General features: G+C 46.3%; 1 protein-coding gene across 7 annotated transcripts in view; it reads left to right on the top strand.

The window, feature by feature from the left end:
* The window catches only part of WSCD2 (WSC domain containing 2), a 101,466-nt gene that overhangs the window by 39,346 nt on the left and 43,229 nt on the right, over nt 1-18,891 (top strand). For 6 of the 7 annotated variants that reach the window (XR_002338358.1, XR_002338359.1, XR_002338357.1 and 3 more), the window contains exons 2-3: nt 10,932-11,878; nt 18,481-18,595. Coding sequence is in view for 3 of the 7 variants with exons in the window: in XM_021072411.1 (XP_020928070.1) it covers nt 11,500-11,878; nt 18,481-18,595 (494 nt within the window). In the remaining 4 variants the exon portion in view is untranslated. The remainder of the gene's footprint in view (nt 1-10,931; nt 11,879-18,480; nt 18,596-18,891) is intronic. The other variant, XM_021072413.1, reaches the window with a different exon arrangement.

Genomic DNA, 18,891 nt, shown 5'->3' with positions numbered 1-18,891 from the left:
GCAGTAGCTAAAATTTATTGAACACTTACTCAGGTCCAGGTTCATGTGAGGCATTTCACACGGATGGCGTTTATTTCACTTGCGTTTCTCTGAGCCTCAGTTTTGCCTTCTGTGAAAGGCGACTATTTCCCTAGGTGAGGATCTCTAGGCTTCCTTCAGGCTTTTTGTTACTTGCCCTAAGGAAGTTGCTAACAGACCAGTGGGTAGTCTTTGATCTCTCAGGATGGATGGAGTGACCCTCCTCAGGGGCCCTGGGCCTCTCTCCCCATGACCTCCACCACAACCCTCCATTGTTGATAAACGTCAAGGTTGGCACACCTTCCTGGAAAGGTTTTAGTCTTGGACTATCACATGCAGTCTGTTGCTACTGTCCCTCCTTCTCCTCCTCCTCCTCTTCTTCTTCGTAACCTCTTAAAAATACAAAAACCATCCTTAGCTCTAGGGCTTGCAAAAACAGGCTGTGGGCCAGTTTGGCTGAGGTCATGGTTTGCCAATCGCTAAGAGTGATGTATGTTCTCACCTCATCCAAGTGCCCAATGTCTTTTGCAACATCAGGTCAACCCAGAGCCTGCTCTTATGACCAGATTTGGACTGTGAACCCCATCCCGAAAAAAATCTGGAGCCACCACTGACCCCTGAAAAGGGCCCTGACCTCCACCTGTTTTCAGCTCCGCTGATCAACAAACATTTCTTCACCCCAGCTCAGCCCCCGAAAGCCACAGAGACATGGCCATGGTTGACTGGGGCAGGGAGGGTCCTTAAGGGACTCCATCTCGTCCACCTGCCTCATTGTACACTAGAGGAAGCAGGTGTGGCCCACACTGCAGTTCAGAAACAGCCCTGAGCAGAATGCAGGGCCCCAGCGAGATGGGGTCCACCCACTCCCTGGCCCCTACTCTCTCCACTCAGACCTCCTGCCTTCTGCAGATCGCTGGGATCTGCAGGGGCCCTTTCCCATCTTGTAGTCTGAACTGTGTCCCCTCTGCCTGGGGGAATCTTGCCCCAGATCTTCCAATGGCTACCTCCTTTTCACTTTTCAGGTCTCAACTCAAATACCTTCTTCTCAGTAGGCCCTTCTGCAACCACTCTACCCAAAGTATCTCTCGCCTACTATTCTTTTTCACATGACTTTAATGGACCTACAGTGAGAGATGTACTTTACATCGAGACCCAGGATACACACACACAACTAAAGCAAAAGTCTCACAAAATCATATTCCTTATTGCATGTGAGTCAGTAGTCATTTACTCTGTTCATTCCCTTCCATCCTATCCCTTCCCCTCCCTCCTTCCTTCTTTCCTGTTCTCTGCCACCCCCTGTAGGTCTGCCCCTGTTGGTAAACATTCTGCCCAGAACCAGCAGAACCATTCATTATCTCCCCGAGACAATTAGCAACCTATTAGGGGACTCTATGCACATGTGCACTAATTGACCCATGACACAGCAGCTCCAGGAAGAGAAGGATGACTCCAGATGGCTTAATGATAGGGATTTAGGGCCTTTCTTTAGAAGTCCCTCTTGGGGAGGAAAGTGATCTGGCCTCAGAGAAAGGCTGCCAGCTGTCTGACAGGGAGGACCAGTGGATTCAGTGACCTGCACCTTGGGCGCCTTTCATCAAACCACTCGACAAGGGAAACTGTCATTTCACCCCTCCCTTTGTCCCTGGCCCCAGCCCTGTCCCTTCCTGCAACTCTGTCCCTTCCCTCTAGCTCAGAGTTCAAATGGATCACTGACATCCTCACAAATGGGTCCATGCTTTTTCAAGTATATGATTGCCTGCTCTTTTAAAAAATTGACTTGACTTTTTAGGGCAGTTGTAGGTTCACAGCACAATTGGATAGTAAGTTCAGGATTTCCCATTCATTCCCTGCCCCCTACCACACACAGCCTCCCCCACCAGAGTGGGATATTTGTTACAACTGATGAGCCTACATTGACATATCATTATCACCCAAAGTTGATAGGTGACAATAGGGTTCATTCTTGGTGTTGTACAATCTGTAGATTTTGGCAAATGTATCATCTGGATCTACCATTGTAGTTTCATAGAGAAGAGTTTCCCTGCCCTAAAAATCCTCTGTGCTCTACCTATGCATCCTTCCCCTCCTAATCCCTGGAAACCACTGATTTTTTACTGTCTCCATAGTTTTGTCTTTTCCAGAAATTCATATAGTTGGAATCACATAGCATGTTGCCTTTTCAGATTGGCTTCTTTCACTTAAGAATATGAATTGAGGAGTTCCCATCGTGGCTCAGTGGTTAATGAATCCAACTAGGAACCATGAGGTTGTGGGTTCGATCCTGGCCTTGCTTAGTGGGTTAAGGATCCAGCGTTGCCGTGAGCTGTGGTGTAGGTCACAGACACAGCTCGGATCCCGCATTGCTGTGGCTCTGGTGTAGGCTGGCAGCTACAGCTCCAATTCAACTCCTAGCCTGGGAACCTCTGTATGCTGCGGGTGCAGTCCTAGAAAAGGGAAAAAAAAAAAAAAAAAAAAAGAATTGAAGGTTTCTTCATGTCATTTCATGACTTGATAACTCATTTCCTTTTAACACTGAATAATATTCCACTGACTGCTCATACCACAGTTTATTCCTCCGTTCACCTACTGAAGGGCATGTTGGTTGTTTGCAGGTTTTGTTAATTATGTGTACAGCTGCTATAAACATCTGTGTGCAGGTTTCTGTGTGGGCATAAGTTTTCACCTCCTTTGGGTAAATACCATGAGGCATGATTGCTGGATCATCTGGTTAGACTATGTTTAGTTTTTGTATGATGTGCCTTTGAAAACTAATTGTTGCTAACTCTTATTGGATCCCCTTGGTTAAGAGTGCAGGTTCTCGAGCCAGATTGCCTGGGTTTGAACCCTGCTCATCATTTCTAGCTGTGTAACCTTGCACAGAGGACTTAACTTCTCTGACCTTCAGTTTTCTCATTTTCAAAATGAGGCTGACAAAAGAAACCTCTCATACAGATTATTGTAAGGATTAAACAAGCTAATATCTAGAACAATGCCTGTCACATATTAGGTGCTCAATGAATATTAGCACATGCTGTTACTAGAGTGCAATGTATTCTAAACACATTAGCTCATTTAACTCTTGTGTCTTCTTAGTGAGGCAGAGTGGATTGTCCTCTTTTACGGGTGAGGAAACTGCATCTCAGCAAGGCCACTCGCTGAAAATCACACAGCCACCCTGTGGCTGAGGCAGGTTCAAACCAGAAATGTCTGACACTAGATCTGACCCCTTTCCATGTTTCTCACTGTGGCTCAGCCTGATTCCCTGCAGCAAGTGATGATGGCCATAAAATTTGCCTGTGGAGCAGGAGGCACTGGAATCATTACCCAGGGAAACAAAATTTTAATATTTATTTATAATGGGCACCATATGCTCCCTCTGATTTTTTTATTTAATTACATCATGGCAGATGGCTGGGTGTTAAAGGCCATTAAGCTAATGGCACTTTGCCTTCTCATTTATTTTCTCGAGTTTTTAGAAAGATGTATGAAAATGGATATGGATGGCAAGCAGTGAGTGCTGGTGAGTGGCAGGTGCGTCTCCATCCTGGAAACCAAGGGAAGAGAATACGGGGTTCTGGAGACCCTTCCTGGGAGGTGGATGAGGGTGCCAGAGGTGACATATCCAGTGATTGGGAACAAGGAGCAAGGTTCCCCTCATGTACACACACAGACAAATATGCAGTCTTGGATGAAGGCAACCCCATTTTTTTGACCCAGGAAGTAAGTCTGTGTGTATAGAAATGCCATTGCAGCTTCACACAGAGTGGCCAAGAACTGGAAAAAAACAACACAACACATCCATCATGGACATGGTGGGCCCGTCACACTGTAGCACACCCATGAGTGGGAGGGTGTGTCCTGGAGGAGTCCCCACATCAGCTGGGGGTGCAGAATCCTTTTCCAGGGTTAGTTGGGTTGATTAAATTCTAGATTCCTAAAAATTGTGAGTGAAAGCCACAATATTGACATTTATAATGGGATTTCTCAGACTGTTTCATTACTTTTTTCACTGGCCGCATGACTGGTCCAGGAGCAAGAAGGATGAGAAGGAACTATGATTAAAGGACTTGAGGGGTTCATCTACCTGGAGAAGTGTCTCCAAGCTCAGGAAGGATTCATCTTTTGCAGCTGGGATTCAACAAAGAGAGATAGAGAGTAAGAGAGAGGGCCAGCTCTCCTGGCGATCTGCTCTGTATGTGCCATTGCATCACAGCATTGAGACTTAGTTCTGCCCTTGAATTTATGTTCCACTTCTTGCTAACTGTGCATGGTAAGTTACTTAATTTTTGTGAGTCTTAGCTTCCTCATCAGTAAAATGGGTATAATAGTACACCTAAGCATTATATTCTTGAGAGGTCCTATATTGCCTTCCAGGAATCTGGATAAAGATCTACACTCAGGAGGTTTATCATAGCACTACTTACTTACAAGGAAGGAAAACTGGAAATATTTTATTATGTCTAGTGATAAGGAAAAGATTGGATAAATCAAGGTGTATTCCAAGTAATGGATTCATTGGTAAGTAGTTTATTTAGGTAAAGAACACACTAATTCCTTTCTTTCCCTGAGTAGACAAGGAAGACAGGGAAGTGCTGTCAAGTCAGCTACCATTGAGGGTGACTAAGGCTGAATCCTTCTGGGAAAACTCAGCGAGCCTGTGTAAACATAGCCTCAGAGTCATTCTATCAATGGAGTGAGGGAGCTGGGCATTTGTACACCAACTCCCACCAGTCATTGACTGAGGCTGCTTCCAAATGGCATTTGGAAGTCAACTCCATGGGTAGGGCACATACAGCATTTATTACAGATCTACCAGACAGACAAAAATGAAGAAAAAAATGGCAATATTAAGAAATGATAGGATTTGTAGCCATAGGAATACTCATTCATTACTGACGGAGTTGTCACTACAGCCACTTTAGAAAACAAATCAATGTTTCTTAGAACAGTGGTAAGATGCTCACACAGTAGGGCCTAGCAATTTCCCTCTTAGGTATGTGCACACCCTACATTCATTCTTGTACATTTGTAACAGGAGATAATGATGAGAGTGCTGCAGCAACTAGTAAGGGAACACCATTCTGCTCAAGCCATGTGAGCTGAGAATAGATGAGGAGGAAGCCCTGTGAAGGAAAATGGGACAGCAGGAAAAAGGGGGAACTGGAAGGCAAAACAACATGTATTCTCTACAGATTATAAGAGATAACACTTAGGTATTATTTGCACACACTGATTCAATTTAATACTTAATACTCATACCAAAACTATGACATAAGTACCATTATTTCCCCAACTTTATAGATATGGAAACAGGTACAGAGAGGTTACTAACCACCTCAGAGGGTTCTAGTGAGGATCAAATGGTGCAGTGGAAATAAGATACTCAGTACAGTGCCTGGTACATAGTAAATGCTTGACAAGTACCAGTGGTTTCTGATATTGTTATTATTGGACCAAGACTAAGACGTAACCATTAGCCTGGACTCCCAGTATCTTAAAGAGCCCTGGGAGGCCCTCCTATCCAGAACTGTGAAGAAATTGAACTTACAAACCTGGTTTTTCCAGCAGCTATTTCTTGGCAAGTTTGGATGGTTGGGGGGTCAGCTGGTGCCCAGGCTTGTGCCCTCAAGTCAAGTTCAGGGGGTTGTGGAGGGAGAGTCAAGCCCTTGCCCAGCCTCATGGGGTTCTATACAGACCTGCTTGATCCCCAGAATCTAGAAAGGGAAGCACTAAGGCCTCTCCCAGGGGAAGGAGCCATGGGACAGGCTGCGTCCCTTGTTTTCCCTTCCCGCAGGGCAGCTCTGCCCTGCCCATCATTTTCTTGGCAGTGCAGCACCAGAGGTTCATTCTGGTGCTAAAAATAGTCTGTGTTTAGACACTCTGGGGCTCTGGCTGGAAACGCGAATTGCAGGAAGACCAAATACTGTCATTCCCACAAAGAGGACCGCTCAGCCTCACCCTTGTGGAAACTCACGTTAGCCCTGGGAGGGAGGCAGGGGAGGGGTCATGTGCCGCATTCAACAGATGGGGAAACTGAGGCTCAGAGGGGTCTCATGTAAAATGAAGAAAGGTGGTGGCATGATAGCCAGCTCTTAGTGAGCACCAACCCCAGCCCTATGGGTTATCTCATCAAGTCTTCCCCAGGACCCCAGGAGGGAGATTCTGTGGGCCACCCACCTTGTAGAAAGAAAACCACAGCTCAGAAAGGTGAAAAAGCTTGCCTGACCTACACACTCGTAAGTGACAGGAGAGGATGTTAATGCAGTTCTGGCTTTCAGCAGGTAATGAGCAAATGAAGATGGAGAGGTGCAGGGACTTGCTGGCAGCCAAGCCATACGCCTTGCCCGGGGCTGGACCTTCAAAAGCTATGGATTAGAAGGAACCATCACACCTGCCTTATAGGTTGCTGGGAGGGAGGAGTTTGTGAGAAGATGTTTGTAAAACCTTTAAACACAGTGTTCAGCCTATAGTAGGTATTCAGCCAGTGGCAGTTAGCTTCATCCCCCTGTTCCTTTTGCAGTAGAATTTCTGTTTGGAGAGATAGAGACAGAGAGAAATCAAAGAGAGAGACAAAGAGAAATCAAGAGACCTGGAGGAGTTCCTGTTGTGGCTCAGTGGGTTACGAACCTGACTAGTATACATGAGCATGTGGGTTGAATTCCTGGCCTCTCTCAGTGGGTTAAGGATCCGGTGTTGCCGTGAGTTGTGTAAGTCATAGACGTGACTCGGATCCTGCATTGCCGTGGCTGTGGTGTAGGCCAGCAGCCACAGCTCTGATTAGACCCCTAGCCTGGGAACTGCAGGTGCATGTGCTTCAGGTACAGCCCTAAAAAGCAGAGGAAAAAAAAAAAAGAGAGAGAGAGAGAGACTTGGAGAGGAAATTGTGGGTTGTGGGGAGAGGGAGAGAAGGGTGATTGACAGGCATGAGAGACAGAGATGTCTTTGACATTCCCTTGAGGAAGTGGGACTGTGGCTCAGTAGGGGGCCCCTGCACCCCAGGACCACCCAGAGCTGAGAAACACAAGATTCTGCCTTCACAGAGCTCTGAATTTATAGCTCCCTTAGGTTGCTGTGCAGGGGAGTTGGCACATGGCACAGACCCTTGCTTGTAGGTTTAAGCCCCAGGGGAGGCCATTCCTCTGACACTTTTTACTCATCTTCTGCACCACTGTTTCTTGGGGACCTACTGTGTGCCAGAAGCTGGGGCTGATGCAAGGAGAACACAGACAGGGTCACATTTGTATGGGGCTCAGATTCCAGGGTGCTTTCCATCTAGGTGACCCCCTACCTCCCAGAACTGGCAGGATAGGGCGGGTGACTCAGTTCAGCATCCCCCTTCCCCAGGAGGAGTCCCCCTCCTCAAGTCCCTTCCCTCCTCACTCCCCGCCACCACCACTGCCTCAGTCTCTTTCTGTTCCCTGCTAGCTTCTAATGAGCTCATTATCCTCTTAAAACCCATTTGGCACCCACTTAGAGAAAAGATGTGTTGAAATATAAAAGAATGAGAAGAGAACAACAAAAAGAACTAGGCCCAGAAATATCCTCAGAGAGACAAAAAGCCAGAGGGAACACAACAGCTGAAATCTTTGCTGTCTCCACTGCAGCAAATGTGCTGCTGTGGCAAGCTGCTTTGAAGCCTGCTCATGTGTGCTCTTGAGACAGGGAGGGGCTGGGGGCTTTTCTTGAGCACCTACTATGTGCCAGCCATTCTTCGTACAATTTTTAGTGCAGTCCTCCCAGCAATATACACCTTGGGGGGTGTTAGGCTTCTCATGTCCACTTCATAGACGAGGAGCCTCAGTCAGTGAGAAGAGATGTTTTGCCCCAGTCACACAGGTGGTGGGTGAAAGAGGCAGGATTTGAATCCAGGTCGGTCTGCCTGCAGACTCCATGCTCTTGCCTGCATGTCTCTGGAGGAACTGGTGTCCCCCTGCCATTCCTATGAGGGCTGCTGGCCTTTTCTCATCCTGGCCTAGCTGCAGAAACATCGGCCCTGGGTGTGTGTGATCTACGTGGAATACCATGGGGCACGCCCACTGCCGGGAGGTTTTCAAGCTGTTAAGAGATTGGTCTTTCTAGAGAGCACCCTGGTGTGACCCTGAAACTTCAGTGGATCCTCACGCACACTGTTAGAGCACAGTCTAGACTTCTGAGCTTGGCCGTCAAGGCTCCATGGTCTAGCCCTACCCACTGTTTCACTGCATCCTCACCATGCTCTAAGTTCCTTTGCTGCCTCCACCCCAGTGACCTGCCCTTTTTGTGTGTTGTTCCTCCTCCCTAAGGTGTCCTTCTGCTGTCCCTTAACCCAGAAAGCTGACTCCTCTTGCAAGACTTGCCAACTTAAAGACCCCTCTCTGGGGAAGCCCTCCCTAATTCCCTCTGGGCAGTTCCAGATTCTCACTTCTCTGGACTCCCACATTCCAGGGCTTCTCATCCCAGGGTCCATAAGCCCCTTGATGTTGTAAGCCAAAATCTAGGAGCTTATGGGGCAGGGCTCTTTTATGGGTGTATGTCTGTAGTTTTTGCCATAATCTCAAAGGGATACAAGACCAGAATAGACATGTGGTTTGGAATACAAGTTGTGAAGTCAGATGGGCCTGGTTTCACAATCCAGCCTCCGCTTACCAGTTGTGTGGCCTGGCAAGTTACTTCATCATTCTGAGTCTCATTCCTCTCCTCTGTAAAATAGATACAGATCCCCCTCATAGAATTATTTTGAGGATTAAATCAGAGTACTATGTGTTTAGAGCAGAGTCTGGCACATAATAAGTAAACATTAGCTATTAATATAAACTGCTGTTCTTTATCATATATATATAGGATTTATCATTGTCTGTCTAGTATAGTGATTTAGTATAGTGATTGCTGTCTTCCTCAGCAGACTCTGAATTCTCTGAAAGCAGGAACTCTGAATTATTTATTTCCACATTCCAAGCACACACACAGTAGGCAAGCAACACATGCTTTTCAATGAATGGAACAATGGATGGATGAGTGGGCTGCTATAGTACAGATGGATGGATGGATGGATTAATGAATCAATGAATAGATCAATGATGAGGGATGGAAGGGTAGGTGAATTGATGGATAGATTAAAGGATGGATGATGGGTGGATAGATAGATTGTGACTTAATGGGTGGCTCGGTAGATGGACTGTTGGATGAATTAAAGGATGATGAATGGATGAAGAAACAGCTTGACCTCGTAAGAGCATGGATCTAGGGCTGTCTTATTTGTTTAGCTCTTCCAAATGCCTAGAACAATAGCTGGTGCATATAGATGTTCCATACTTGGTTCCTGAATGAATGTCATATGGAGGGACACTGGACTCTACCTCCAACCACAGTTAAACTCTCATGCTGCTGTCTGGATGGGTAAAAACTGTTACCACTTGAGTTGTCCATTGGCTGACAGTTTAATCTTTCACGTTGGCCAAGATGTCTATGAGGCCCCCTGCTGGTGATAATATGTAACAACATAGGCCGAGTGGCATTTTCTTTCTATTTTCTCATTTACATTGTTTTCCTCCTGGCTGATGATCGTGAATGTTTACTCATAAAGCCATGGTTCTCAAACCTTTGTGCTCATTACCATCCCCTGGGGGCAGCTTGTTACACCTGTATGTTTCCTCCTCAACCAGAGATTCTGGTTGGAGAGGTCAGGAATCTTCATGTTTAACCAGGTTCCCAAGAGATTTTGAATCAGACCATACTCTGAGGGAACCTCAAAGGATGAGGCACTGCTGGTCATTAGGAGGCAGTGGAGAGGGGCCACTGCCGGGGGGTGGGGGGGGGCTGTCTCTGAATTCCAAAGTGAGGCCCAGACCACATGGGAGAAAGAGTCAAAAGGCAGGGGTTGAGAGCTGTGGTTTTTGTGTCCCTGGATTCAGATATCTCTATCATCACTCACAGCTGTGTGTCCTCAGTTCCTTCATCTATAAAATTGGAAAACAGTTACTTCCCATAGGAACACAGCAAAGAATAAATAATACACATAGAGGGTTTGGCACAAAGCATCGTCTACCATAAACACTCAGTAGATACTGAGTGAATACTAAAGAATTCTGCCTTCTTTCCTTCTCCTTTTCTTCTTTTGGGTAGAAGAGAGGGCCTGTGGATTTGATCTCTTGCTTCACAATGTGAGTCCTGTAAGGGAAGAGACTATATCTTTCTGGTTCACAGCTTTATTTCCATGCCTTGGACAGCACCTGCTACACAGTAGGTTTTCACCAAATGTTTGCTGGGAAGGAAAAATGAATTTGATCTTTCTGTTTGTTTGTTTTGAGGGCCGCACCTGTGGTATATGGAGATTCCCAGGCTAGGGGTCGAATTGAAGCTACAACTGCCTGCCTATGCCACAGCCACAGCAACACCAGATTCAAGTCATGTCTGCAACCTACACCACAGCTCACAGCAACACTGGATCCTTAACCACTGGGTGAGGCCAGGAATCGAACCTGCATCCTCATGGATACTAGTCAGATTTGTTTCTGTTGCGCCACAGTGGGAGCTCCTGAATTAATTTGATCTAGGGCAGTATCAGCCAGGTCCAGCAGACTGTTCAGCAAGAACCTAAGAGGTACTTTTTGGACTTAATCCATGAATCAGTGTATAATTGACAAATATGTAGGCATGTGGGGCATAAGAACCTGTGCTTGTCTAAGATAAAGCTTGTCCCCAAACCAAGACAAGTATTCACACCCCCCAAATATTTAGTTTGGTTTAAAGAAAAAGGCAGATGTTCTAGAAGACTCAGGACAGGCTTCTACCCAGCATGGCTGGGTGCTTTGGGCCATTGGTTTCCTCCCCTCTCTGGACTCTTCATCTTCTCCTTGAGAATGTTCAAGCACCCTTCAAGTTCTGGCCTCTGTGAGGAGGTTTCTTATGCCTATACCTGTGCTGTTTTACAGATGGAAGCCCTGAGCCTTAATGCTTGACCAGATGAAAAGTTCGCCAGCTTCTGTTTCCACCAGGTGGACATGTCAAGCTTGGTCCCCAGCTGAGGAGGAGGCCAGAAAGAGCCCTCAGTGAAATAATCCAAGCCCTATAGGCCTGAGCAACTGGAAAAGGCAAGAAGTGAACGCCAGCTGCTAGAGAACCCTCGTAAAATCCTCCTCCAATTGCTATTTTCAAAATTCTTTGGGAACTCTGAGGCAAAGAACAAGATGTAGGAAAATGGAACCAACTCCTGGGTGTCCCAAACCTCAAAACCCCTTTCATGGCTCAAAAAAAGCTCACTTTGGCCTCAGGAGAACTGGTGAACTCTGTCCTCCATTCTCTTGGCTTCAGCCAAGTGCTGGACTTGCCTTCTTGCTTTGACCTTGGCAGTCACCTTCACGGAGGGATTAAGACTGAAGACCCCCAGGGGCTCCATCCCTAAGGGAAGCTTGAGAAACAAAGCCCCCCTCCATTCCCTCCCTGACCTCGACCCCCAACCCCCAGCTGAACCCCAACGATCCAGTCCGGAATGATCCCGCTATGGCCAAGCTCTGGTTCAAATTCCAGCGGTACTTCCGCAGGAAACCTGTCCGTTTCTTTACCTTCCTGGTGCTCTACCTGACGGCTGGGAGCCTGGTCTTCCTTCACTCTGGTTTTGTGGGTCAGCCTGCTGTCTCCCAGAACCAGGCCAACCCTGCCGTGGGGGCCCCAGCGGAGGGTGCTGAGTTGCCCTTTTTAGGTGACTTCAATCTGGGCAGAGGCTTCCGGGACACAGGTGAAGCCTCGAGCATCGCCCGCAGATACGGACCCTGGTTCAAGGGCAAGGACGGGAATGAGAGAACCAAGCTTGTGGACTACGGTGGAGCCTGGAGCCGGGCCCTCAAGGGGAGGGTCATCCGGGAGAAGGAGGAGGAGCGAGGTAAGGGGGGGAGCATCTGGGCTTGGAAGGTGGCTGAGGAGAAGGGAGTGGGATGATAATATAGTAACAGCCACCAGTGTTCAGTGTGTAATAGGAACCAGCTGTCATACATCCAAGAGATTTCACAGAAGAGAAAATTGAAGCTCAGAGACATTAAGTAGCTTGCCCAAGGTCACACAGCTTGTCAGAGTTCAAAGTCTAACCCTCCCCTGAAGTCTTTTTTTGTACTTGTTAAATACACACAAAAATAAAAATATCTACCATATATTGAGCACTTAATAAGGGGCCAGTTACTTTTTTAAGCATGTGTCAAATTATCACTGCAACTCTATGTGATAAGTAGAGTTTTAAAGATGAGGAAACTGAGGCACCAAGAGCCCAAGGTTACACAGCTAGCTAGTGGCAGAGCTTCTGCCCCATCACATTGCCTCTCAGTCCATCTGGCTGGATCCCTTGGTGGTGGCGCTTGGGGGACCTCATTGCCTGGGCATATTTCATTGCATTTTTTTAGACTGTCACAGTTAAAAAGGGCTTTTCTTCTTAAGTGCATTACCTCATTTGATTTTCACTACACTCTATGGACTTAAACAAGGAATGTGAATCCTATGCTCAATTAACTGATGTGGAAACTGAAGCTTGAAGAAGTGAAGGCACTTTCCCAAGGCCGCATGGCTGATAAGTTCAAATCAGACCCATCTGGCCTGGATGCTTGGCTCTATGACTGCCTCCCAGTGTCCGCTGATGTCTGTTCATCTGGCCATGCTATCCTCCCAACCCTAAAAACCTTATATATTTTATAAAATGTAAATAGAGATGGAAGAGGAAATAAGAAAGAAGCCTGGAGCCCACAGCTCTCAGCAGGCAGCTCTGGAATCAGGCAGCGTTATTAAGAAAACACAAATCCAGCTTGTCCTTGATTAACTCATTCAGAGTTCATCGAGGAAAAACAACATATTAGATTAACGCTAATAAAAACGAGATGCTTCTCTGACCTGATGCTAAATACCTTTGTTTTTTCTCAGAAGTTTGCAAGGGCTCTGCTTGGTGCAGTGATGCAGGATTTAAGCTGTAAAGATTTTAGAGCCTATCACAGGGGCAGGAGGTGAGGGTGAAGCTGCTCTCAGGCTGGCCTGGGACAGGGCTGAAAGTCCTACTTTCTGGGTAGAGCTGGCACCTACAATTGCCTGTCACCTTGCTAGGTCCTTCAACCTCCCCAGGCTTGTGGGAACCTGTGCTCTGAGCACCCAAATAAGGTTTCAAATCCCACTTCTGCAGCTTGCTGGCCGTACAGCTTTGAGCAAGTCACTTCAGCTCTCTGAGTCTCAGTTACCTTTGGGGGATGAAAGGTACTTAACTTCAGATGACTGCTGTGATGATTATATAAGATAAATCGATTGTGTGGTCTCTAAATGCCAGGTACCACTCTAAACACTTTGCATCTATTACATCACATAATCTTCATAGTAACCCAGAGAAGTAGATACTGTTATTAACTGCACTTACAGGGAGGAAAAAGAGGCACAGAGAGGTTAAGTAACCTGCCTGGGATTATCCAGCTGGAAGAGGGGGTAAGCTAGTATTTGAACCCAGGTGGTTTGAATCCTACACCTGAACCTTAACCACTACATTGCCTCTGTTTTCACGTGGCCTTCTCCTTGTGTCTCTGTGTCTTCAGAAAGCCATCTTCTAATAAGGACACTAGTCACATTGGATTGGGGCTCACCTACTCCAGTATCACCTCATAACTAATTACATCAGCAAGGAGCCTATTTCCAAATGAGGTCACATTCTGAAGTGTACTGGGCTTAGGACTTCAAATATCTTTTCTTGCAGGGAACACCATTCAACTCATAACACCCTTATTTTTTATTCCCACTTTTCAGGCAGGAGCTTGAGTAATACTGTAAGGCTACGACAGTGTCAGGATTAGAACCCAGATCTGTTTGACTCCAAAACTGTTCTTGTAGGGCTCTGTAATGCTCCTGTCTGTGCATCTGTTCATAAGCAGTAAATAAGAGGAATACAAATTAGCATATGTTTAAACTATTCTTTTAACAAAGTACCTTTATTGAAGAGAGCAGAATTTCTTAAAAAGGAAGATTAATTGAAGCAAAAAAAAAAAAAAAAAGAAGGGAAAGGAGAAAAAACACAGGAGGGCTCTTTTCCAGATGCCTGTGCTCTCCTGGGCTCATCTCTCACTGGTTTCTGCGCTTGAGATACATAGTCAGGCTGAGATGAGGCTTTGCCATTTCAGCAATATTCAGGTGGCTGCAGAGCTGATAGATTATGTGAACTTGACCATTAATCCACCATCAGGTGGCCTGTGATTTTTGTCCCTCTTTTACATATCTGACCTAACCCTCATCTCTGGGAGATTCTGCCACCGCAGCAGAACTTGAGGTGGGTCCCTTGGTAAAGAGCTAAAGTGGGTTAGACTGGAACCCCACTGATGAGCTCATTGCTGGTAGGGTGATGAAACTGCTGGAACAGGGACCATGGTTGTGTTGACCACAGCCTGTAGTGAAGGGTCAATGGGGAAAGAGTCACCAGCTCTTGCCCAGGACAAGGAGGAAACAGACTCAATATCCATTTCCTGACCCAAAGATGTCAGGCCATCCATCAGGCCATAGTGTGTAACATGTTCTTGCTTCTCCAGAGCATCTGTGAAGGAACCACGTAGCTTTTTTCCCCTCCTGTTGACAGATGAGGAAATACTAGGGCATCTCTTCACCCAGCAAGTCTTTGAGCACCTCTTGTATGGGACATCTCAGCCTGATGTCTGGCCTGGTAAGAGGGTTAGGGAAGGAATGGTAGAGAATTTTAAAGCCCAGGTTTGACGGCGGATGGACCTATGGTCAAATATCAGCTCTTCTCCCAAAAGACCTCCTTTCCCATTATCCCTCTGGGAAGGTCTCTCTGGGAGGATGGAGAAGCCCTTCTCCAAGTTGAGACTGAATGTGGTACGTGGGAAAGGACATCCTACATAGATGTAGCCTAGACCCGCACAGCTGGGTGGACTCAAGCAACTTAATGCAACAATCAGCATTTTAGTCAGCTCACCTTTGATGGCAAGGGACAAAATCTTGTCTTAAATCAGCTGAAGCTAAAGAAGAAAGTATATTGTATCTTGTCACTAAACTACATAAGGGGCTAGATTTTCAAATGAATGATTTGTACCTTTCTCTTCCTAACTCTCATCTCTTCTTGCCTCTGACTTGGTTCTCCTATGCAAACTAACTTTAGTGCCAGGAACTGTGGCTATTGGTAGCTCTGGGCTTAGATAATGCCAGTGTCAGAACAAGGGAAACAGATGTCTTTCTCCCAGCTTTAATCTATAAGAATCCAAAGAATGGGTCACATGCCCTTCCCTGGAGCGATCAGTCACTGGCTGGCAGCAGATACAACATTGCCTCTTCTATGGTCAGTGTGTCCCTGTGGTCAGAGCAGGTTGGTGAGGTCTGTTAACAGAAAAATGGGAAGAGGGGTGCTTTGAAGGTGTGAACAGTACCATTACAATCCACCCCTTTACCCCACAGTGGACACATATACATACATTCTCACTCCTATTAATTTGATAATAAAAATCTCATCTGACACAATCCACTACCCTACATATAGCCAAATGTACTTACCCTCACCCTAAGGTGAGATTACCCAAGGCCATAATACATCCAGCTCCAAGCCCAGCATTTCTGGGGCATGCACATTCCTCTTCATCAGGATTCAGTGTGGCTCCTTGTGATCCTGCCTGAAGTCTGTGGGCCAAATGGAAATGTAACTTCCCCAAATGTAAAATGTTTGGAGTACAGACCTGGGCTTAAATTTTAAGTGAGACACTTCCAAGCTATAGGAACATAGGCAGATTACCTAGCTTCAAATGCTGCTTAGAAATGGGTAACATGGAATAACATGAGTGGTTACCAGTCAGAACATATACCATGTGCCAAAACAAAGACTCACTTTTTTTTTTTTCTTTTTTACAGCCACACCTGGCTAGGGGTCAAATCAGAGCTGTAGCTGTGGGCCTGCACCAGATCTGAGCCACATCTGCAAACTGTGCTGCAGCTGGGGTGATGCCTGATCCTTAACCCACTGAGCAAGGCCAGGAATTGAGTCCACATCCTCAGAGACCACATTGGGTTCTTAACCTGCTGAGCAGCAGAAACTCCCAAAGATTCACTTAGAAAGCAGGCTGATAGTCATTAACATCAGTCCGCTTGTCTATAAAATGGGTTAATTAGAAGAGTATGAGGATTGAACTTTTAAAAATGCAGCATGGCACATAGTAGGTGCTCAATACATAGTCCTTGCTTTCTCTCTCTCTCTCCTATGCACACACACAGCTTTTGATCTGATGACAATGACCTCATGCTGTCAAAATAAACAACCTTCCTCCCACCTTCCCCTCTCGCTCCCTCTCTCCTCCCTCTCTTTTTTTTCCTCCTCCTGCCCCTCCTCAGACACTCTGTCTCTGGGGAACTATTGAGCTAAAATTGGTGTGAAGCCCTCTCCAACATGGCCTTCGGAAGTTCTCTCTCCCAGCCTAGTTGTAAACAGCATCCATGCCCCAGGGCCGTGGTTCCATCTGTGACAGGAGGGACGTATGTTGTTGAACGAGCACAGTGACAAGATGTGGCTTTTCCAGAATTGTCACTGTCTGATATGCCTGCTCTAGGGAGACAGTGTTGTTTTTTTTTTTTAAAGATGGACTGTTCTTAGTTGACCAAATCACCTCTGTCTTATGAAAGAAATTCAAGGTGATCAAGGTTGAGACACGTCTCCAGTGAGGCTGACAAATTCTGCACTTACCAGGGCGGCATTGAGGGACACAATGATCCTGCAACCTCTCCTGGACCCTGCTCTCCACCACAAGTGAGGGCGGTGAGAAGCCCTCAGTTTAAATAGACAGCAGCCTGGCCATGAACGAGATCAAGTGGCATATAGTATTTTCCTCAATTATTCCTATGAGGGCCATACATTTCAAAGGGCTGATTGGGTCCCCAGTCCAGCCCCAGTTACTTCCAAGTGCAAGAGTGAAAGAGCACTGGCTTGAAGTCCCATAGACCTAGATTTAAATCTTTGTTCTGCCACCAATTAGTTTCAGGTCTCGGTCAGGTCACATAACCTTTCTGGGCCTCTGTTCCATCCTCAAAGAGTTTCAGCATGCCAGGAGTTCCCATTGTGGCTCAGCAGGTTATGAACCCGACTAGTATCCATGAGGCAGTGATCCCTGGCCTCACTCAGTGGGTTAAAGATCCAGTGTTGCTGCATGCACCGCAGGTCAAAGATGCGACTCAGATCCCACATTGCCGTGGCTGTGGTGTAGGCCAGCAGCTGCAGCTCTGATTCAACCTCAAGCCTGGGAACTTCCATATGCTGCAGGTGTGGCCCTCAAAAACAAACAAACAAACAAAGAGTTTCAGCACGCCAGGGGTCATTGCAGAGATCTCCAGATTTAAAGAGAAGCAAGCAGTGGTTCAGAACATGGGCTCTGCAGACAGACTGTCTGGGTCTAGTCCTAGCTCCACAGGTATAAGCTGTGTTTCCTTGGGCAGGTGACCTAGCCTCTCTGGGCCTCAGTTTCCTCTTCTATATTGAATAGGAAGGTTAATACTTACCTCATAGGGTCATTCTAAGGATTCACTGAGACAATATGAATAAAACACTTAGCAAAACGCATGTTCATTTTAATAATAAGTAATTGTAAAATCACATGGGAAAAGATTTTATAAACTGTAAAGTACCATCTTCATTCACTATTTACCATGAAGTACAGGAAGTATATGATGTACATTTACTACTTTGAGAAAACTAAGTGAATGATTTATAATTGGATGGTTATTTTATGTAATTGAAATTTTCCTTTTGGATGAAAATACTCACTTTGGCCCACAAGGTGGACAAACTGTAAAGCACTTAGATAGCACCATGAATGCTGGATTCTTATTCCACTCACCTTAACTTTGTGCCTGATATTATGGTAGAAGCAGTCATACAAGTAAGTCCATTTTAACCTCATCAGGCTGATAGTTTCATCCCCACTATGAAGAAAACTCAGCCTCAGTGAGATTAACTGGCCCAAATGCTCTAGGTCATCACTAGAATGTAACTGGATTGAGATGGAGACCTAGATCTTGAGATCTTCAAATCCCATGTTCCTTCCAAGGAAAAATAACATCTTAAGGCATCTTGTAGAAATGATGACAAGCTGTCAACTATCAAGCTCTTTAAAGTTGTTTTAATACGGGGCTCATCTTCTTGGTGCTTAGGGAATGATATTGGCTTGGGTTCCTGGATGACCAGTTGTCACCAGTAGAGCCCAGGGCTGTGACCATTACCCTAGCCATGGAAGGGTCCCTTCTTCCTGTCTGTTGACCTCCAGGGACCACAGCCTCACCCATGGGACTCCATTGCCCTTCTAGATCAGGTTCTGCAAGTGCACGTGAGTTTCAGTCTCTCTTGTTTCTGCTTTACTGCTCAGAGAAAGGAACTGGTACCAAAATGTCAATAAGGCCACACAGCCAGAGGCACACTGGTTATTCCTGAAACCCTTTCAGCTTTGTCCCTACCCCCCAAATCTGACTTCTCTCATCTTCCCAAAGCTAAGTACATCGGCTGCTACCTGGATGACACCCAGAGCCGGGCCCTTCGAGGTGTGTCCTTTTTCGACTACAAAAAGATGACCATCTTCCGTTGCCAAGACAACTGTGCAGAACGGTAGGGCCCCGATGTCCCAGGCTTCATGCATTCAGACCCTTTACTTCTTAGGATCCTACCTGTGGTGGTCTTTCCTTTTCCATGAGAGGGCGTGATGGAGGACAAGCGTGTGACTACAAAGAAAGGGTGATACAAGGATTGTGTGTGTGTATGTGTGTGCCTGCCTGCATACATGCTTGCACGTGAGCTGGGAGTTGGTCTGTGGAACTTTGTGATTGTACAGTTGTGTGAGACTATTCCTAGGAGAGAGTTTGCGGTGTACATGGTGCAGGGTTAGCTGGATATGTTTATGGGCT

Source organism: Sus scrofa, chromosome 14 (genome assembly GCF_000003025.6).
Source record: "Sus scrofa isolate TJ Tabasco breed Duroc chromosome 14, Sscrofa11.1, whole genome shotgun sequence".
NCBI classification, from domain to species: Eukaryota; Metazoa; Chordata; class Mammalia; order Artiodactyla; family Suidae; genus Sus; species Sus scrofa.
This window is presented reverse-complemented; position numbering and strand designations above follow the sequence as displayed.